General features: G+C 46.2%; 2 protein-coding genes across 3 annotated transcripts; both read right to left on the minus strand.

Moving 5' to 3' along the window:
• Nucleotides 1-6,394: 6,394 nt before the first annotated feature.
• LOC308043228 (cytochrome P450 2J2-like) lies at nucleotides 6,395-19,250 on the minus strand (the record flags this gene model as incomplete). Of its 2 annotated transcripts, none has more annotated exons than XM_080349163.1 (9): nucleotides 6,395-6,570; nucleotides 7,310-7,448; nucleotides 7,952-8,139; nucleotides 8,400-8,535; nucleotides 8,797-8,973; nucleotides 9,286-9,446; nucleotides 10,027-10,176; nucleotides 10,329-10,491; nucleotides 19,062-19,250. In XM_080349163.1, 9 exons carry the CDS (start codon nucleotides 19,248-19,250, stop codon nucleotides 6,395-6,397), a joined length of 1,479 nt encoding a protein of 492 aa, XP_080205289.1. The 2 variants fall into 2 exon arrangements, with proteins under 2 accessions (XP_080205289.1, XP_080205288.1); XM_080349162.1 differs by lacking the exon at nucleotides 19,062-19,250 and adding an exon at nucleotides 11,079-11,267.
• Nucleotides 16,855-18,552, minus strand: LOC308042897 (cytochrome P450 2J2-like; the record flags this gene model as incomplete). Its single annotated transcript, XM_080348664.1, has 4 exons — nucleotides 16,855-17,094; nucleotides 17,375-17,535; nucleotides 18,123-18,272; nucleotides 18,426-18,552. The coding sequence occupies 4 exons, from the start codon at nucleotides 18,550-18,552 to the stop codon at nucleotides 16,855-16,857; spliced, it is 678 nt and encodes a 225-aa protein (XP_080204790.1).
• Nucleotides 19,251-21,986: the final 2,736 nt, after the last annotated feature.

Below are 21,986 nucleotides of genomic sequence, written 5' to 3' on the forward strand. Positions count from 1 at the left end.
CAAGCTAAAGAGACCCAGCTCCCTTGGTCTCTCCTCACATGGGAGATGCTCCACTCCCTTAATCATCTTTGTTGCCCTGCACTGGACTCTTTCCAGCAGTTCCCTGTCGTTCTGGAACTGAGGGGCCCAGAACTGGACACAGTATTTCTGGTGTAGTCTTACCAGGGCAGAGTAGAGGGGAAGGAGAACTTCTCTCGACCTACTAACCACCCTCCTTTTAATATACCCCAGATGCCATTGGTCTTCCTGGCCACAAGGGCCCAGTGCTGGCTCATGGTCATCCTGCTGTCCACCAGGACCGCCAGGTCCCTTTCCCCTAAGCTGCTCTATAATAGGTCATTCCCCAATTTATACTGGAAGCTGGGATTGTTCCTACCCAGATGCAATACTCTACACTTTCCCTTGTTATATTTTATTACATTTTTCCCCGCCCAACTCTCCAGCCTGTCCAGGTCTCTAGATGGCAGCACAGTCTTCTGGTGTGTCAGCCATTCCACCCAGCTTGGTGTCATCAGCAAACGTGCTGATAGTACACTCTTATTCCCTCATCCCAATCATTGATGAATATATTGAATAATATCTACCCCAGTACTGACCCCTGAGGCACTCCACTAGATACAGGCCTCCAACTGGACTCTGCCCCATTGACCATGACTTACTGCCTGAGTCCACCTCACTGCCTGATCATCCAGAGTGCACTCCCTCAGTTTAGCTGTAAGGATGCTGTGGGAGACTGTGTCAAATGCCTTACTGAAGTCAAGGTAGACCACATCCCCTGCTCTGCCATCATCTATCTGCCTTCTTATGTCCTCGTAAAAGTCAATGAGGTTGGTCAAGCACAACTTCCCCTTTGTGAAGCCATGTTGACTGCCCCTAATGACCCTCTTATCCTTGATATGCCTTGAGATGGCACCAAGGATAAGTTGTTCCATCAGTTTCCCAGGGATGGAGGTGAGGCTGACCGGTCTATAGTTACCCAGGTCCTCCTTGCCCTTTTTGAAGACTGGAGTGACATTTGCTTTCCTCCAGTCCTCAGGCACCTCTCCCATTAATGTCCACTCTTCTTTGCAAATGGTCAAGACCAAATTCATTATACGTGTAGTTAAAGAAAATAAAATTGCAGCAGCTGTTAAACTAAATACTTGAGGGTGCTGTACCAGTCTGTGATCTAATTTAAAATTCAACCATATGCATGAAGGAAAGCATATGTCTATCTTCACCATCAAGGCTATCTTTGATTTGAGAGCAGGGTTCAGCTTTGCAGAATATAAGTTTTGAATGGTGAAATTTGAGTAGTCTTCCATTTTGTATGCCCCTCAGTATGGCTTGTTCTTTGATTTCTTTCTTCCCCAGCATCTTAAATTCTTAATTGGGCATTGCATGCATTGCTAGAGAAGTGGGAAGTATCCATTTTTAGTGCTTAGCTAGTGTTGTTTCTTAGTTGTGGTGATGGTTTTAGTGCCATACATTTAGGCATTTAAGAGATTTCTTCTTTTAAAACTTCTGTCTACACAAGGGGTTGTTTAAAAGCCATTCTCATGCTACATGTGGTATCAGTGGAGAATACACCAGACAAACTGCTGTTGGGCAGTTTTGTCTGTCAGGTTGTGTTCTTGAGGATTCTGTTCTTCTTTGGACTACCTTTTGGGGTTTGAGGTCTTTTATTGCTGCAGTGATATTATTGGGGTTTGTATTTTTAAGGTACAATTGCTCGTTTGATCTGCTAGTGGGGTGGGAGATGGTGCTGAGCAGTGCAAGATGCTTGCATTTCTGAAGCCTGGTAGTTAGATGTGTTCTAGTGAAATGTGAAACTGTCCCTGATGGTGTTGAGTGGGTCTCTTAAAACTTGTTCTTTACAGCATGGAAACTTTCATGGGCGTCTTTCAAATACTCATCTAGTTAGTAGTCTTGATGCATTTGTTGTACTTCTCACAGTAGTTGAGCTGTGTCAGTAGTCATATCAGGTAAAGAATAGTGTAAATTTGGAGCAAATGTCTTTATATGCTTCTCAAAACTGCAGACCCTGGGACCAAAAATGACCAAGAACCTCCCTATCGCTTAATTGGAAGCTTGTCTTCTGCCTAGTGATGGAAGAATTTGATTACAGAACTACAGAGAGGGAACAGCCTTTTTCAGGGCAAGGTTGCCCCCCATAGTCTTGTTTGGGTTGCCAAAAATCCGGTTTTCAGGTACTAGATAAAATCTTATGTACTTGAGACGTTCTCCAAACTGTTAAACGTTAAGGTTGTGAATATAACTTCAGCGTTTCTTTGGTATTGACAACCTGTTTAAGAGTGGCTGGTTTATAACTGGTTAAACTTAGGTTACATCCTATGAGTGAGGAACTGATCTCTAGAAATTAATGTTTCATTATAAGCCACGATGTTGTATTCACTTCAGCTTACCTGGCTGTGCAGAAGGGATCATTAGAATAAGTATCATTTTAATGTTAACTTCATTCATATCAAACAAAAAAAACTACATATAACATTGCTGTGTTACAGCTGAGATGTATGCAACATATAGCAGCAGAACAATATCAATACAATGTTTTTTGATGCAACATGCACCACTGCTGAGGCAGGACAAAGAAAGAGGCTTCTTTTCTCTGCAAGATGAATTTGTATCATGCCCAGACAGCACAGGTAGGGACAGATTGAAATTAGGCGGTGAAATCATTAAATACTGCTGAATTTACTCAGCATTATTAGTAACTTTAGCCAGTTTCTAGTAAAACGGGTAAAATAGATCCAAAGAAACAAAAATATTTTTGATTGACATATCACTTCTTAATATTTTTTTTAATATATAAGATTAAGAATAAGCACTATGGAAGTGCTTTGTAGCAATAATACAAATTTAACTAGTAGGTTCTTTTACTCAAGGTGGATCAGGCAGCAGTTTTGAGAAGATTCTTTTGCAACAACTGTATTATAGTAGATGTAAGAAACATTACCTGAAAAGAAATTTTCACCTAGCTGATTTTTTTTGTTCTTTAAAAATATATATATATGGGTACCTTATTTTCTGCAGCATACACTTACTTGGAAATAAGTAATTTAAGCAATACTGATGTTTTATTTAGGTAGCCGTACATAGTTTAGTAATTATAACATGGAAACACTTGTTTACAAGTTGTTAGTGTCTAGTAAACTCATTTTCTTAATTTCTTTGCTCTTTTTCCCTTCTCCTCACTAGTCAAGCTGGAGTTAAGGTTTTCAGTGTATCTGTGTCTACATCTTCTGTTTCAAACAAATGTAAACACTTGGTTGCATAGAATTTGAAAAATTGCACTAATTTTAAAATTTTTGTTTTATTTTCCTTTGGAAAGAATTATTTTATATTCACATGAAGATTTTTAAAATTAAGTCTCAGGTGTCTTTATTCCAGGCAATGTATTTAATAGTTCCTAGCTGCTGTAAGTATCCATATTTCTGGGCAACGTATGAACTGGATTTGTACATTGTTATAATTACACCATCTAAACTGTCATGTTACATGTGTTTGGTCACAAGATGCTGTATTCAAATGCAGAATGCCTGTGTGGAGCCTGGGTCTGTGACCCTGTGTTGCTTTTTCCATGCGAGACAACCTGACACACCAATGTGATGTTCACAGAGTTCGCTTTATTGTCGGACCGGGCTAGCTTTATAGCAAAGCTGCCCTGTCCACGTGCCTTACAACAATGTGATTGGTTGTAACTCGTGCTATACAATAACGTCATAGGCTGCAGGTACTGTCCACGCGCTCTGCACGCACGTGTCCGGCGATTGCTCACTCATTGTTACCTTCTAATGGTGCTCCTTTAGTTTCTTTTGTCTCTGGCTTCACCTCTCAGCCAGGCTGGCGACAACCCCATCCCCCCAGGGCGGAGGGGGCTCTGCCACTACAACCCTGTTTCCTTACACCTTTTCTGGTAGCTTCTTCAGAGCACTGCAGCAGAAGGTTTGTATGTTTAGGCGAGGAGTCGCCCTGAGAGGTGCACGAGTCCAGCCCCAGTGCAAAGGCAGGTGAGGTCAGCTGTGCATGGGAGATGGTTTGTGTGGAGGAAGTGAAATATTCAAGAAGTGCATGTGCAAAATGGTCCTGTGAAATGTGTTCTGCTCAGAGTACAGCTAAGCCAGTGGAGACCTGGGGAGGAGGGGGAGGAAGTACTTGAATCTAACAGCAGCCTGGGAAAGGAAATGGGACCCTGAGCCAAGGAGTGGAAAAAAAACAAGGCAGATGACACCTGCAAACTGAAAGTGCTTTGAGAGTGATGCTGCACACAACAGAAACTGATCACTGCCCCCATGTCCCGTTCCCAGTTGATTACAGGCAAGAAGCCCACTTCAGCCTTCCCCTTCTGCTTCTTCCAAGGTAGGAGAAGAAAGAACATAAGGCTTAGAACTTTTTGATTTCTGCTGTGAAGATGTGGCAGTCCTTTGCCAGGAGCAGGTCAGGAGGGCAGCTGGCAGGGGGAGGGAAGGGATGGACAGCTGTAGTTGGGGATGTCTCCTCTTCTAGTGGGAAGATGGTCAAGTCTCCTACATTTTATAAATAGATTTGTTTGGTTCCCATCGTGTTTTCTCACACCTCCACCTTATGGATCTGTGAAACCAGAGCCTGAAGTGCCAGAAAGAGCATCTTAGTTCAACCTCTTATTTCCATCTACTTGTGCCTGGCACACAAAATCGGGGGGGGCGGGGGGCGCAGCGCAGAGCTTCCCCACCAAGCCCCGTGCTGGAAGGAGCTTTATGAGAAAACATGTTAACCTGCTATAAATTTTCCTTTCTGTTGTATGGCTATGCTTGGCCACAGGGTGTTTCTGCCTTTTAGTGGGCAGGTCTGTAGGGCCAGCCCACCATTCCCTGCTGCCTTCTCCCTAAACTCAGACAAGAAAAGACAGATTAAGACAAAACAATTTAAAACCTGCCTACGCATTAATGCTTACATCTAAAAAATGTTTTTAATTCCTTTAGGAAATGACTTAGTTCTCAGAGACACTGGAATCCTCAAGGAAAACAGAGGCAAAAATTACTTCAGCAAAAACTGCAAATGAGCAGGAAATTATTGCTTTCTCCTAGCTTCTCAGCAGGTGAGCAGGAGGTGAAGGTGCATGTTATCAGTGCTGTGCTATGCCAGGGGTTCCTGCCATCTAGCCCCCACTGCCGGGAGCTATAGATCACTGTGCCCAGGGGCCTTGCCAGGGTTCCATGGTGCAATTATTACCAAGTTGATGCATTTGCTGGTGTGAACCATCACTTGCCAATCCCGGAACTGTTTCACTTTGCATGTCATGGTTTAAAATGATCAAAATTTGCTGCTGGTATTTTCCCAGGGACCCTTTTCTTCACCAGGCTGTTGAGTGCAGCGGGCTCAGCTGTGCACTATGTGTTGCTGGAGCTCACCCGTCTGCCCCCCGGGCACACCAGCCACTCGGTGATGCCGGGCAGGTAAATGGGGAGGACTTAGCAGGTTGTAAGAGGCAGAACTTATTAATTTTATGGCTACAAGTACAGATAATTTATTGAGGGGTCTGTCAGAGTGGAAAGCACTGTGCTCCATGGGGGTGTCACAGTGTTGTTGCTGTGCCATGCCAGGTCCCGGCCATAGGCTTTGATGGTTTCCCTGCTAGTCTGCTTGTCCTGTCAGGGTCAGTGATTTTAATCAGTTCTGTAGGAACTGCCTTTGCTGTTACAGTGCCAGCCTCTCTGCTACCGGAGAGCAATGCCGCAGGGACATGGGTCGGGTGCTGTGTGGCTGCCTCTGCCTGGGTGGGCTTGCAGCCTCCTGCCCCCCTCCCGAAACATGGGGCAGGGCAGAAGGCTACAGCCAGTGCTGGAAATGGCCTTTAGTGGTCTTCACTTTGCAGAATGCTTCATGACAAAAGTGTTTTGGTAAGAATTTCTTGATGCAAAAGAAATAGATGTTGGAGTGACTTTTTTTTTTCTAATGGATTACAAGTCAAGTTTAACAAAGTCACGAACGGTTGGCAATTAGTACTTCTATGAATATTATAAAGCAAAGGCTAGTAGTGCACTTCCACAACTCACAACCATAGCCTGAACACTGCAGTCTGTGAAGTATTGCTCCTTCTCCTGCCACGGGGAAGCGTGGCCATCCATCATGAAAGCAGGAAAGGCCCAAGCCCCTCATTGATTTAAGGTGCACTATTGCAAGCCTCAAACTGCCCTGGCAGATCCCAGGCTGATCACCTTTCCCATGTGATACAGAGTGTGAAGTCTGCTTGTAAAAGAAATTATTTGCAATTGCTGGGGAAGAAACCAACAAATCCCCCAGCCTCTCCTTGGAGGTGAGAGGTTGTTACCACCACCCAGGGGAGCAGCTGAGGGCTCATTTTCAGCATCCCCGACAAAGGATTTTCCCTGTGAGGACGGTGGCCAAGGCTTCCCTACCGAGGCACAGCACAGATCTTGTAGGGTTTCGGGATCAGTGTCATGGTCATCTTGAACTGGAGGCTGAGTGTGGTGTCCGGTGGCGCCTGGAAGGTGAATTTCTGGAGCAGAGCCGTGAAGAAGAGGAAGAGCTCGGTGCGGGCCAGCAGCTCACCCGGGCAGGAGCGCTTCCCTGCGGAGACAGTCACCCATGGCTTCCTCAGCCTGCGCTGGCTGCCCGGCTGCTTTTGCTGCCACAACTGCCTCTGCCTTCTCTTAGCAGCACAGCCCACGCACGTTACCCCCTTTCAAGGATGTGTTTTTCATCCCAAACTGGGCTCCCTAACAATTGCATTGGCGCTACAACATGGGCTGTGCCCCCAAAGCAGGACTTTAGAGGGCACGTGTGTGTAACCGTATGTACAAGCAGTGAATCCTCCCCTCCTTGGATAAGCTGTGCTGACATGTATGGTCTGGACGTGCCTACGCTGGGAGTTTGATCTATACCAAAGAGAGGGGACAGAAGGTGTATGATGGTGGTACGGGAAAGAGGGGTGGTAAAAAGAATGTCCTCGGTGAAGCTATTGGCTGGGTCCCCTGTGATAGCAACGGTGAGGCCTCTAGTGATCTCAGCCATGTGGGAGCAGGAGCCCATGGCAATGCTCTGCTTGGTGAAGGGGTTTCTAAGGTCTCTGGCAATTTTATGGTATGCTATTCACTCTCATCTCTCTTCTATGCAGGTGAAGAGAGACAAGAAAGAGCTCAGAGTGTGGTTGTTGTGCTTTGGGGTGTCCATGAGAGCATGGCTTGAGCAGCAGCTCCCAGGGTGCAGCCAATATCTGTCCTTTCCATCACTCTTTTCCCCTGTGTCCTCACTGTGTAGTGGGAAGCCCCATGCCAGTGCAGAAGCACCAACTTGCAGGAAATCTTACCTATAGAAAATGGTAGAAAAGACTCTCTTTTCCAGAACTGCCCATCCTTTAGGAAATGTCCAGGGTTGAAAGTGTCAGGGGTTTCCCACTTGTTCTTGTCAAACATCACGGTAGTTAAATTTGGGGCCAAAGCAGTTCCCTAAGAGGAGACAAATAAAAGTAAATTGCATGTTTTTTGTTACTGAGAGTAGGTGAGGCATCTTTATCTTCATTTTTATTTTTCTGTGTCTTTTCCTTGAAGAACATCCATAGTCAAATTCTGCTGCAATCATTTATCCAGCACTCCATGCAGTTCCTCCTTGTGTCTGTTCAGAGAGGCAATGACTATAGACCCATGTTTTTCCCTCATCGCTTTTATCTGCTCTAGTCTTGGGCCCAAGTTTGTGTAAAAACTGTAAGAATGGATCTGTGCCTCAACGGTGTGTGCAGTTGGGGTTTCAACCCCATCGTTCTGCACCACTCAATGTGCTGGAGAACATTGTTTGGTAGGCAGAAATACATGTTCAATAGGAGTGAACTGTGGCCAGGGCAGAGTAGCTCTGTCTCTACTCCTGTCTGCATAGGATGGACCTGGGTTGGTGAAACATTCCTGGGGAATGGGGAGTCTCTTGCTAAAGTCCCACTGATCAACAGTGGGGTTACCTTTGGTATGCGGAAGCCATCCACGACTGTGTCCTTCACTGTCATTCTTGGCACGCCTAAAGGCACAATGTTGCTTTTCCTCTGCACTTCATGGATGACAGCGTTGGTGTAGGGCATGTTGCTCCTGTCATCCAGGGCTGGCTGCCGCGCCTGCCCGATGACCGTGTCGATCTCTGCTTGCACGCGGGCTGGTGGGAAACAGTAAGGATCAGATAAAGTAAGAGAAAAATGAACAGAAAAAATCCCCACCACCCCCAGAACCAAAAAGCCATCAAATTTTGAACATCACGGGGTTGTTGCTGTGGTGATTCCCCAGGTACTGACCTAGGACACCTGCCACTATTTGCACCTCTGTTGTATGAGTGCACAGATATTAACCATTTCTCACTGAAAAGAGGGTTTGACAAAGCCGTGAGAGCTAAACCATGGGAAATTGCTAATAGTTTACCTTGAATTTCTGGATACATGGCCATATACAGCAGAGCCCAGCGGATGGTTGTTGAAGAGGTCTCAGTCCCAGCAAACAGCAAGTCGAGCACACATGTCACGAGGTTTTCCTCCTGGATGGTGCCATCACCGTTGTCCTTTACAAAAAAATGTGTTAGTGTTGCGCGAACAGCAAGGGCTGCCCTGACACCAGGCTTAGTCCACTCGAGCACCATGGTTTTTGGCAGAAACTCCTGGCCCCCTGCACCTCCATCCTATTGATGGGTGCCCTGAACCTGATGTCCATCCTAAGCTCATAACTGGCCACACAGGCAGCTCAGATGGAAAATTTGGGCTCATTTCTCATCCCTCTGGATTTCTAAGCCCCGCTGCAGAGGGGTTTGCTCTGCAGTGCTGACCTTGGCTATCTCCTGCAGGTAGCAGTCGATGAAGTCCCGGCTCTCCGAGGGGTTCCAGTCCTCCTTGTGTTTGTCGATCCTCTCTTTCACAAAACTTTTCAGCAATCTTACCTTTCTAAAAATGGTTTGGTGGGGTCCGGGTAAGAACTTCATTATGGATGGGAAAACATTGTACAGCTTTGGAGAGAAAAGGAGATAAACAAATTATGTAATGGATAGAAAAAGCCCTTCTGTTATCAATACCTGAGGAGCCTGCAGTGCCACACTGACTAAATTGCTGGAGTTGGTGGAAAGAGCTGAGCTCCAGGAGAGCTTGACAAGGGATTGGTATTCCTGTCACAGAGAGACTCATGCACTACTTGGCATTACAGCAGGCAGGCTGGCAGTTAATGGGCAGGAAAGGGAATGTTGGGTGAGAGAAAGTGACATGGAAATTGTACAGCTTGAAAAATATGGCTCTGCAAAACTGCACACTGTACATGTTCATACCTGGGTCGTGATGGCCCCATGGAGGCGAATAATTTCGTCTATCAGCTGCAGCAACTTTTGGAAGTCCTCATCATGGTAGTCGAAGCGATTCCCAAAGGTGAGGGAGCAGATGATGTTTGAAATGGCTTTATTGATTTTCAAGTGAGGGTCAAAAGGACTCCCTGCAGAAGGCAAAGGGAATGATCAATTTTCTTCAAGTCTTACCAGAAAAGCACAAAGAAACACAGTTTTCAGAGGTAAAGTATTCAAAAAATAGGAGTGAAATGAGTGGACCCTGAGTGGCACCCTCCTGTGCCACTGGATTCCCAGGACTTCTCACCGCCCCAGGATCTGACCAAGCTTGGCTGGGCAGCCCCATTGTGCAGCAAACATCCCACCCTTGGTCCCACTTCAGTCAGACTGTGGAGAAGTTTGTTTACGCTGGAAAGCCAGGTCTGCAGAAGAGCAGACATCATGTGAATTCATTGGAAACATTGGTGCTTACACACACGGGATGTTCTGGAGATCTCTAAGACAGCAGCAGGCTCAAGCTGGGCTATGAATAATGGTTTGGGGTTACCCAGCTGCATTTACCTGTCAGTATGAAGGAAAATGACCTGTAGAATGGAGCTGGGATGCTGGCAGGGTGCTAGCACCGCTTGCAAGGTGAGTTATTTCTCAGCTTGCAGTGACCTGTGATAGTATAATGGGCCATACTGGTTTCTGCCTTCATCTCAGCTTATAAGGGGCCATGGCACTTACCCTGCTCATCCCCAAACGCATCCACGAGGTACCGGCACTCCTCCTGGATGCGCTCCTCCAGGCTCTTCTTCCCCAAGCTGAAGTTTCGGAGGGTGGACAAGGTGAATCTCCTCTGCTGCTTCCACAAGTGCCCATTGGAAAAGATCAGTCCTGCCAGAAACACGACACTGTGAGCCAAGACAGATCCCTCCACCAAGGAGAAAAAGCTCCAGGGCTCTGTTTTATCTCCAAATGTGTTGGACCTCCAAAAGGTAAATGATTTGATTTTATAGCCGAGATCTGTGTCCTGAGGGAAAACTCACCACTGTTGCTGAAGACATCCCCATCAAGAGGCATTTCTGGGCGATCCAGGAAGTTTTCTCCTTGGTTTACAAGAACTTCCTTAACCAGGCGCAGCCCATTAACGATCACAAATGATGACGTCCCCATCTCAACGCTGAAGATGTTCCCGTATTTTTCAGTAAGCTGGGAAAGAAATAAATAAATAGGAGGGCTTGGATTTGCAATCATTGTGTCTGTCAGGATGGGGATGGCCTGGCTGGAGACGCAAGTGACAATAAGGGAAGCTTAGAGCAGGAGGGGAGGCAGAGGGGAGGCAGTGCGCAAGTATCTGGTTGTCTGCATATGATTTTTTTTATCTTTATTCAAATAATTGCTCAGGAATTGTTGTTTCTTGGCCACAAATCATGCAAAACTCTCCCGCTTCCATTTTTCAGTCCTGTGTTTTTCCATCTTTTGTGTCTCTCTCTTCCCAAATATCCTTCCAGTCATCGATCAGACCTAAGGGGCACCTACAGCTGTGACAGCACCCGTGGTGTCAGGCCTTGCCCTTTGCCCAAGGGATTGCTCCACAATTGTCCCCTACTTCATGCCTGGGCAAACTTCATCCGCGTTGCTGCCAACTGAGGGCAAACATCCTGCCCATCCTGGAGTGAGCTCCTGCAAGTCCTCCTGGGCCATGGGGTTTGGCTTAACCCCCTCCCCACACTGTAAAGGTGGCACAGACACAACCCCCTCCTTCCCCTTGCCCATAGTGCACACCACCCCCTTACCTTCTGAAATGTCATCATAGGATTGTTGAAGTTCATCAGGTACATGTGCCCCACGATGGGGAGATAGAAGGGTTGGGGAGGGAAGTCCTTGGGCTTTCTGTGCTTCATGTAGTCAGCAACGAGTAGGAAAACAACAAGGAAGATGAGGAGCGTCTGGCAGGAGATGCTCTCCCAGAGGAAACGCAGCATGGCTGGACGGTGGGGCTCTGCAGGGACATGTCCTGCGGCAGGTCAGGGAAGGTCGAGATCACGGGGCACCACAGAAACCCAGGGTCAGTGGCAGATGGGCAACGTGCTGGCACAGCTGTGGGCACAGAGGCAAGACAGCATGGAGTGGCTTTTGCTGACCTGGTCTGGAATCTGCGTCCAGAATCCTGTTTTGGTAGGTTGGAGTAAGGACAGTTTGATTAAACCTCTTCCAGATAAAAGTCAAGCCTTTCCTCTGATCTCTTTAAAAGAAACACACAACTAGAAATCTTATACTCTTGCTGCCACCTCCCGCCACTGCTTTAGAAAGCCCCAGGGAATCACGTCCTTGTGTAAAGGACAGAAAGGAGCTTTTTGGGGCTGGGATTAAAAACCTTCTGGCAGCCTCGCTGTGCCGTTCCCACGAGCCCACAGCTCTCCACAAGCCCCGCTCCCTCCTCCCTGTGTTTCTCTCACCGCCCGTGTCCCAGCGTTGCCTTCTCTGTGCGGGGGAGGCTCCAGCTGCTCCAAGCGCCTCTCACTTTCCTCGTATGAAAAACTGTTCGCTGGGACAAAGAGTCATTGAACAAGTCTAAGGTCAGCAGAGACATCAGAGAGAATGTTGCGCAAACCTTTCACAACCCATCTGACTCAAGACTTTCAGTTTCGGTGCATCCGGTTTGTGTAGGGAGGAAGTAAACAGCCGTCCAGGGTCTGCAGCCGTTTCCAAGCACCGTCATTTCCTGGTCTGTGCAGACAAGTGCACGCAGAGCAACCTGCTCCTGCCTCTTCTACACCACACAACACATTCAGCAGCCCTGGTCTAGGTTTTTTCCTCCTGGACGTAGCAATGATTATTCTTTGCTGTTTCTCATGCAGGCTGAATACAGTAGCCACTAAAGGGTGCTGAATTTTGCATTAAAAAAGAAAAAAAAATAAAGCAGAATTTTGCCATTTGCTGACAATTGCCCTTCCATGTTGGCAAGACTGAGGCTCTCTGGCCAGCCCAGAAGTAGAACTTCTTAGGCTTATGAGGAGCCTCTTGAAGGCTTGGGGAGCAACTGAATTTGGAAGCATTTTAATTCCTTTTTTAAATTAAGTTGGTAGTGTTAATTAGTTCTATCATATCTATCATATTCCTAACTTAGTACTTTTACTTGTGTAATCAGTCAGGTAACTAAATCACTAGTTAATTGACTTTCGACCTTCACGGTTTTGCCAGACCAATGTATGGTACTCTTCTAAAGGGCATAACTTCATTTCTGTAAACAGGTATAAACATTCAGCATGTCAGCAAATGACAAAGGCCTTCACATCCTTGTGTTCCTCGCTGTAGCAAGCTCAAGCATGCACAAAAATTCCTCCTGCCCTGGAAGATAGTGTCTTAATTCAGCTGTCAGGATAGAGGTTTCCTGTGACATAGGTATAACTTCCAGTCTCCAGGAGTTTGTGCGTCATTACATACTGTAGTCAAACAACTGATGATTTAATGCTGGGAATCTGGTATCTTCATTTATTTGTGTGTTTGTTGATGTTTAACCATTTGATTTTGTTTCAGAGATGTTGCTTGGTTTGGTGCAGCTTGGCTAAATCGCATTAAGGATGATGTTGGTGACAACTGGAGAATAAAGGTATTCTAAACAAGAATTGGTAGAAGTCTGTGGGGTTGGATATTGTCTGTCCTGAGAATATCTTGCGGTCCAAAACCTATAGAATTAAGCTCAGACTTCTTAGGTTCTCTTAAAGGAACGTGAACTGTCTGTTGAAGGTTTAAGTGCGTTCCAGCATTGCTGCATGAGGACTTTCTCTTGTGGTATTTGTCTTCCCCTATCATTACAAGCTCCTCTGATAGAGCTGCTATGTGAACATATTATTATAGATTATTATTTTATTTCAGCGAAATTAGGAATTTTAATAAAAGCCTATAACCTTATCTTTCATGTGCAACCATTAGTCCAGTAATCTAAAGAAGATTCTGCAAGGAATTATGGACTACTATCATGAGGTAAGGAAAAAGCAGCATTTTGTTGTTGTTGTTGTTCTGATCATTAAACATTATGATTATTGTCCTCCTTAGCCTAGGTGTGGTTATTTTTTCTCTTGGCAAAGTAATTTATTTTAAGGATTTTTTTGTTGGCAGGAAGTATATGATAATTACCTGGTTAAGTGGGAGGCCTGAGTGAACATAAAATTAATTTGAGTAAGTGTATTTTAGGTAAGACTCTTAGAGTGTAATCTGGAAACCATGTCTGTGTCATTGCCCAGGTTAATATTATAAGGCCTGAGGTGCAGAATCCTATTGACTTGTGTGTGCACATTCTTATTTGCTCTTCTGTAGTGAAGTTTTAATCCTTTTCTACACAACAGCTTTCGCAACCCTAGTCTAGGTTTGATGGTACTTGCTTGGAAGCTGGGAGATAAGTTACAAATCCCCTGGACGTAGTAAAAATTATAGTTCGTTCTCTCTCATGCAGGGTGAGTACAGTAGCCATTAAAGGGTGCTGAATTTTGAGTTTAAAAAAAAATGCTGAATTCTGCATTGTGCTTGATTAGAGTGTTTTAAAGGGTATGATATAGAAAAACTTGCCAGATCATCTTCTGGCTTCCTGGTCTCACCTGGGATTAGTTGTTACAGCAGGTGCTGAGCCCTTCTGTATTGCCAGGACTGGGGCCCCTGGGCCAGGCCAGAAGTAGAACTTCCAAGGCTTCCAAGGAGCTTTCTGAAGACTTGGGGAGCAACTGAATTTGGAAGCATTTCATTTTTTTTATGTTGGTAGAATTAATTAGTTCTTCATATTTGTGGTCTGGCCCAACAACTTTTAATGCACTAGTTCTGCTTTCTCTTGCATAAGTGGTCAGTTAACTAAACTACCAGTTAATTGACTTTCATAACTTGTGGGTTTTCCACAACAATCCTATGGAACTCTTACTAAAGCACACCTCCTGGACTAGTAGATTAATCACTGCTTTGTTTTTTACAGCTGTTTGACTGAGAGACTTGCAAATTATGATCGTGAGGAAACTGTTTCTTAATATTGCATACTCTAAGTTACATCTGATATTTAATCTAATTTTGTCATCATGATATGTTTAGGGGACTTTAAAACTGTGTTTATTTGAAGCTCTAATATTGACTAACACTTCTCAGATAAACTATTTCATTAGTAAGGTCTCTGTCTTCCTTGGTGTTTTCCGAGAGTATAAGAAAGGTAGGTTGTCTGTAGGATTCAAGAAAACAACCCAAAAAGCATATTGTCCCTGTTTAAATAGCAGTTAACTAACACATGCTACATGCTATTATGTTTGACAGGATGTTAAAATTAACAAAACCAGCTTTCACTAGAAAGCCTTTAAAGGTTCCATTGTCTTAATCCTTTTCCATTTTATGGCTGTTAATGACACTCATTACTTTTATAGCTACAAGTACAGATGATTTATTGAGGGGTCTGTCAGAGTGGAGAGCACTGTGCTCCATGGGGGTGTCACAGTGTTGTTGCTGTGACACATGTGGACCCAGCCACAGACTTTGATGGTTTCCCTGCTAGTTTGCTTGTCCTGTCAGGATCAGTGATGTTCATCAGTTCTGTAGGAACTGCCTTTGCTGTTACAGTGCCAGCCTCTCTGCTACCGGAGAGCAATGCCGCAGGGACATAGGTCGGGTGCCGTGCGGCTGCTTCTGCCCCAGTGGTCTTCCAGTCCCCTGCCAAAAACATGAGGCAGGGCTGAAGGCTGCAATCAGTGCTGGAAATGGCCTTTGTTGGTCTCTACCTTGCACAGGATCTCATTACAAATGAGTTTTGATAAGGATTTATTGATCCACAAGAATAAGATGTATTTGACTGACTTTTTTAATGCATTACTAGTCAAGGATAACAAAGACCGGTTAGCAATTAGTACTTGCATGAATGTTTTAAAGCAAAGGCTTGTAGTGCTCTTCCACAACTCACAACCATAGCCTGAACACTGTAGTCTGTGAAGTGTTGCTCCTTCTCCTGCCACTGGGAAGCGTGGCCATCCATCATGAAAGCAGGAAAGGCCCAAGTCCCTCATTGATTTAAGGTGCACTATTGCCTAAAAGTGCCCTGGCAGATCCCAGGCTGATCACCTTTCCCCTTTGATACAGAGTGTGAAGTCTGCTTGTAAAAGAAATTATTTGCAATTGCTGGGGAAGAAACCAACAAAACGCCCAGCTACCTGGAGATGGTTGGTTCTTACCACCACCCAGGGGAGCAGCCGAGGGCTCATTTTCAGCATCCCCGACAAAGGATTTTCCCTGTGAGGACGGTGGCCAAGGCTCCCTACCGAGGCACAGCACAGATCTTGTAGGGTTTCGGGGCCAGTGTGATGCCCAGCTTGAACTGGAGGCTGAGTGTGGTATCTGGTGGCGCCTGGAAGGTGAATTTCTGGAGCAGAGCCATGAAGAAGAGGAAGAGCTTGGTGCGGGCCAGCAGCTCACCCGGGCAGGAGTGCTTCCCTGCGGAGACAGTCACCCATGGCTTCCTCAGCCTGCACTGGCTGCCCGGCTGCTTGTGCTGCCACAACAGCCTCTGCCTTCCCTTAGCACCACAGCCCAGGCACATTACCCCTTTTCATTGAATCCTCCCCTGCTTGGGTAAGCTGTGCGGATATGCTCAGTCTGGACGTGCCCGTGCTGGGAGGATCAGTTGGTTTGAGCTACGCCAAAGAGAGGGGACAGAGAAGGTGTATGATGGTGGTACGGGAAAGAGGGGTGGTAAAAAGAATCTCCTCGGCGAAGCTGTTGGCTGGGTCCCTTCTGATGGCAACAGCGAAGCCTCTAGTGAACTCAGCCATGTGGGAGCAGGAGCCCCGGACAATGCTCTGCTCGGTTAAGGTGTTTCTAGGGTCTCTGGCAATTTTATGCTATGCTATTCACTCTCGTCTCTCTTCTGTGCGGGTAAAGAGAGACAAGAAAGAGCTCAGAGTGTGATTGTGGTGCTTTGGGGTGTCCGTGAGAGCATGGCTTGAGCAGCACCTCCCAGGGTGCAGCCAACATCTATCCTTTCCATCACTATTTTCCTCTGTGTCCTCACTGGGCAGTGGAAAGCCCCATGCCAGTGCAAAAGCACAGAAGCACCAACTTGCAGGAAATCTTACCTATAGAAAATGGTAGAAAAGACTCTCTTTTCCAGAACTGACCATCCTTCAGGAAATGTCCAGGGTTGAAAGTGTCAGAATGTTTCAGAAAGTTGTGTAGGCTAAAAGCAAGGAAAAGTGCTGTTCTTTTGCTAAGTGTACCTTGAATTTCTGGATACATGGCCATAAAGAGCAGAGCCCAGCGGATGTTTGTTGAAGAGGTCTCAGTCCCAGCAAACAGCAAGTCAAGCACACATGCCACAAGGTTTTCCTCCTGGAAGGTGCCATCGCCTTTGTCCTTTACAAAGAGATGTGTTAGTGCTGCATGAGTAGTGAGTGCTGCTCTGACACCAGGCTTAGTCCAAGTCAATCCCAAGGATTTTGGCAGAAACTGCTGGCCCCCTGCACCTCCATCCTGTTGATGGGTGCCCTGAACCTGATGTCCATCCTAAGCTCATAACTGGCCACATAGGCAGCTCAGATGGAGAATTTGGACTCATTTCTCATCCCTCTGGATTTCTAAGCCCCGCTGCAGAGGGGTTTGCTCTGCGGTGCTGAACTTGGCTATCTCCTGCAGGTAGCAGTCGATGAAGTCCCGGCTCTCCGAGGGGTTCCAGATCTCCTTGTGTTTGTCGATCCTCTCTTTCATGAAATTCCTCATCAACCTCCAGTTTTTAAAGATGGTTTGGTGGGGTCCCGGTAAGAACTTTATTATGGATGGGAAAGCATTGTACAGCTTTGGAGAAAAAAGGATATAAACAAATTGTGTAATGGATGGAAATAGACCTTCTGATATCAAAACCTAAGGAGCCTGCAGTGCCACAGTAACTAAATTGCTGGAGTTGGTAGAAAGAGCTGAGCTCCAGGAGAGCTTGACAAGGGATTGGTATTCCTGTCACAGAGAGACTCATGCACTACCTGGCATTACAGCAGGCAGGTTTTTAGGTTGACTCCAGAAGAGAAACTATGGCACTGCAAAACTGCACACTGTCCATGTTGGTGGCAGGAGGCTGTACCTGGCTCATGATGGCCCCATGGAGGTCAACTGTCTCATCTAGAAGCCGCAGCAATTTTTGGAAGTCCGCGTCATGGTAGTTGAAGGGATTGCCAAAGGTGACGGAGCAGATGATGTTTGAAACAGCGTTATTGATTTTAAAGTGAGGGTCAAAAGGACTTCCTGCAGAAGGCAAAGGGGATGATCAAATTTCTTTGAGTCTTACCAGAAAAGAACAAAGAAACTCAGTTGTCAGAGATAAACTATTCAACAAATAGGGGTGAAATGCGTGGCCCCTGATGGGCACCCTCCTGTGCCACTGGATTCCCAGGACTCCTCACCGCCCCAGGATCTGACCAAGCTTGGCTAGGCAGCCCCATTGTGCAGCAAACATCCCACCCTTGGTCCCACTTCAGTCAGACTGTGGAGAAGTTTGTTTACGCTGGAAAGCCAGGTCTGCAGAAGAGCAGACATCATGTGAATTCATTGGAAACATTGGTGATGACCCAAATATGAGATGTTCTGGAGAGCTCCCAAAGAGCAGCAAGCTGAAGGTGGGCTATGAATAACGCTTTGGGGGTTACCCAGATGCCTTCTCCTCTCAGTCTAAGGGAAAATCACCTGTAGAATGGAGCTGGGATGCTGGCAGGGTGCTAGCACCACTTGCAAGGTGAGGTATTTTTCAGCATGCAGTGACTCATAAGTGAAATTGAAATGGGCCCTAATGGTTTCTGCCTTCATCTCAGCTTATAAGGGGCCATGGCACTTACCCTGCTCATCCCCAAACGCATCCACGAGGTACCGGCGCTCCTCCTGGATGCGCTCTTCCAGGCTCTTCTTCCCCAAGCTGAAGTTTCGGAGGGTGGACAAGGTGAATCTCCTCTGCTGCTTCCACAAGTGCCCATTGGAAGACAGCAGTCATGACAGTAACACGACACTGTGAGCCAAGACAGATCCCTCCACCAAGGGGGAAAAAGCTCCAGGGCTCTGCCTTATGTGCAGCTGTGTTGGACCTCTGCTGGGTCAGCACTTGGATTTTGTGGCTGAGATCTGTGTCCTGAGGGAGAACTCACCCCTGTTGCTGAAGAGCTCCCCAGCAAGAGGCATTTCAGGGCGATCCAGGAAGTTTTCCCCTTGGTTTACCAGAACTTCCTTTACCATCCTTATCCCATTAACAAACACACACGATGCGCTGCCCATGTCCAAGCAGAATATGTCCCCATATATTTCAGTAAGCTGTGATGAAAGGATATAAATACAAGAGCTTGGATTTGCAATCGTTGTGTCTGTCAGGACACAGGTGGACTGGCCAGGGATACGAGTGAAAATTAGGGAATCTGAAAGTAGGAGGGGAGACAGGGTGTTTGCACAACTGTCTGTTTTTTCCAGCTTTTGTTTCTTTCCCTTCCCAGATACCCTTTTAGTACCCATTCACACCTATGGGGCTTCTACAGCTGTGACAGTATCCGTGGTGTCAGGACTTGCCCTTTGCCCAAAGGATCGCTCCATAATTGTCCCCTTCTTTATGCCTGGGCAAACTTCATCCACGTTGCTGCTGACCAAGGGCAAACGTCATGCCCATCCTGGGGTGAGCTCCTGCAAGTCCTCATGGGCCATGGGTTTCGGGTTAACCCCTTCCCCACACTGCTAGGATGGTATATCTGCAATCCCCTCCATCCCCTTGCTCATAGTGCACACCACCCCCTTACCTTCTGTACTGTCATCATGGGATTGCTGAAGTTCATCAGGTACATGTGCCCCAAGATGGGGAGATAGAAGGGGTGCGGAGGAAAGTCCTTGGGCTTTCTGTGTTTCATGTAGTCAGCAATGAGCAGGAAAACAACAAGGAAGACGAGGAGCACCTGGATGGAGATGCTCTCCCAGAGGAAACACAGCATGGCTGGATGGTGGGGCTCTGCAGGGACGTGTCCTGCGGCTGGTCAGGGCAGGTTGAGCTCACGGGGCACCACGGAACCCCAGGGAGAGGAGTTGACAGACAACATGCTTGCACAGCTGTGGGCACAGACACAAGACAGCACGGTTAAGACTTCTGCTTTCCCAGGTTTCAGTAAGGACAGTTTGATTAAACGCCTTCCAGAATAAACTCAAGCTTTTCTTCTCATCTCATTATAAAAAAGCAAACAAAACGTGCTGCCCCTCTTTCTCCTTCCCACCACTGCTTTACATAACCCCACTGATCCACATCCTTGTCTAAAGGACAGAAAGGAGTTTTGTTGGGCCGGGATTAAAACCTTCTGGCAGCCTCGCTGTGCCATTCCCATGAGCCCACGGCTCGTCACAAGCCCCGCTCTCTCCTCCCCATGGTTCTCTCACTGCCCATGTCTCAGCATCAGCTTCACTGTGAGGGGGAGGCTCCAGCCCCTCTCAGCTCCTCTCGCTTACCTTGTTTGCAGAAGTTCATTTGTTAGTACAAAGATCCCCAGACTGAGATATCTGAGTTGCGTAAACTTTTCACAACCCATCTGACTCACAGCTTTTGGTTTTGATGCATCTGGTTCATGTGGTTAGGAAGTAACAGCCGTCCAAGGTCTGCAACAATTTCCAAGCACTGCACGCAGAGCAACCTGCTTCTGCCTTTTCTACACCACACAACACATTCAGCAATGCTGGTGTAGGTTTTATGATATTTGCTTGGAAGCTGGGAGATTAGTTACAAATACTCCCGGACACAGGAATGATTATAGTTTGTTGTGTCTCATGCAGGATGACTACAGTAGCCATAAAAGGGTGCTGTATTTTGAGTATTAAAACAAAACAAAAGTTTGCTGAAGTTTCTATGGAGCTTGATTACAGTTACATAATAGGTATGGTATAGAAATCCTTTCCAGATCATCTTATTGTTGCTGGTCTCACCTGGAGTTAGATGTAATATCGGGTGCTGGGCCCTTCCGTATTGCCAGGACTGGGGCTCTCTGGCCAGCCCAGGAGTAGAACTTCTTAAGACTTTTGAGGATCTTTTTGAAGGCTTGGGGAGCAACTGAATTTGGAAGCATTTATTTTTTTTATACTGCTAAAATTAATTAGTTTTCTCATATTTGTTGTCTAACCCAAGAACTTCCCATGTACTACTCTTGCTTTCTCTTGTATAAGTGGTCAGTTAACTAAACCAGCAGTTATTTGGCTTTCAAAACTTGTGGCTTTTGCCAGAACAAAAGGGCTGCATCACAATGAGCGTGGGCAGCAGGTGGAGGGAGGTGATCTTGCCCTTCTGCTCCCGTCTGGTGAGACCCCATCTGGAGTCCTGTGTCCAGCTCTGGGGTCCTCAGCACAGGACAGACATGGACCTGTTGGAGAGGGGCCAGAGGAGCCCCAGAAGTGATCAGAGGCTGGAACAGCTCTGCTGGGAGGACAGGCTGAGTGACACAGCTGGGGTTGTTCTGTTTGGAGACGAGAAGGCTCTGGGGAGACCTTGTTGTGGCCTTTCTGTACTTAGAAGGGGCCAATAAAAAAGATGTGGATAGAATTTTTAGCAGGGCCTGTTGTGATAGGACATGGGATGATGGTTTTAAACTAGAAGAGGCGAGATCCAGGCTGGACATGAGGAAGACATTTTTTACAATGAGGGTGGTGAGAGCCTGGCCCAGGTTGGCCAGAGATGTGGTGGACGCCCCATCCCTGGAGACATCCCAGGCCAGGTTCGACAGGGCTCTGAGCAACCTGAGCTGGGTGAAGATGCCCCTGCTCATGGCAGGGCTGGCACTGGGGGAGCTGGGAAGGTGCCTTCCAACCCAAATGATTCTCTGATTCTATTCTTGCCATGCTGTGCTCCCCCTGCCATTTTAATTTGTTCTGAGTTGGATCATCTAAACGGTCCAGCTCACAGCTGTACCATCACTCTCCTCTCTGAGCTTCAAGACTGTGAAGCAGAGTATGGAGGGAGGCAAACATTAAACACTGACTTTGCTGAAGAAAATGTTATATGCAATTGCACCATGTTTAGCTAACAGAAATGGTAAATACAGTTGGTGCTCAGTAGACAGTGAATTTACAGTTATTTAGCATCTAATTTAACCTTTTCCTGTGGCTTCTTTCATGTAGCTCATGAGCATGAAAATAACAGATTCTTCCACAAGTGAAAAAGGACTGAACCTAAAAGGCAACACCTATTGGAGTGGAAGATGAATTACTGCTTGTTTTTTACATCTGCTTGATTGATAGACTTGTAAGCGATGATTGCAAGCAAACTGGTTTTTTTAATATTGCATACTCTCTAGGTTGTATCCGATATTTTATCTACTCATGTCACCATGATGTGTTTTGGGGTTATTATGATATTTATTTATGATTGATGCTTCTCAGTTAAACACATTCTTAATAAATTCACTAATAAGGTCTCAATCTTAGTTGATTTCCAAGAGTATAAGAACGGTAGGTTTTCTGTAGGATTCAGGGAAACATTAACCCAAAAAGCATGTTGTCTCTGTTTAAATGCCAGTTAATTAACACATGCTACATGCTCTTATGTTTCACAGGATGTTAAAATTAAGACAACAGCTTTCACCAGAAAACCTTTAAAGGTTCTATCCTCTTAATCCTTTCCCATTTTTATGGCTGTTAATGGTACTTAGTGTTTCAATGAAATGTTGTTCTCATTTGCTTAAGCTGTGAACACT

The sequence above is a fragment of the Nesoenas mayeri genome (genome assembly GCF_963082525.1).
Source record: "Nesoenas mayeri genome assembly, chromosome: 8".
In the NCBI taxonomy this organism is placed as follows: Eukaryota; Metazoa; Chordata; class Aves; order Columbiformes; family Columbidae; genus Nesoenas; species Nesoenas mayeri.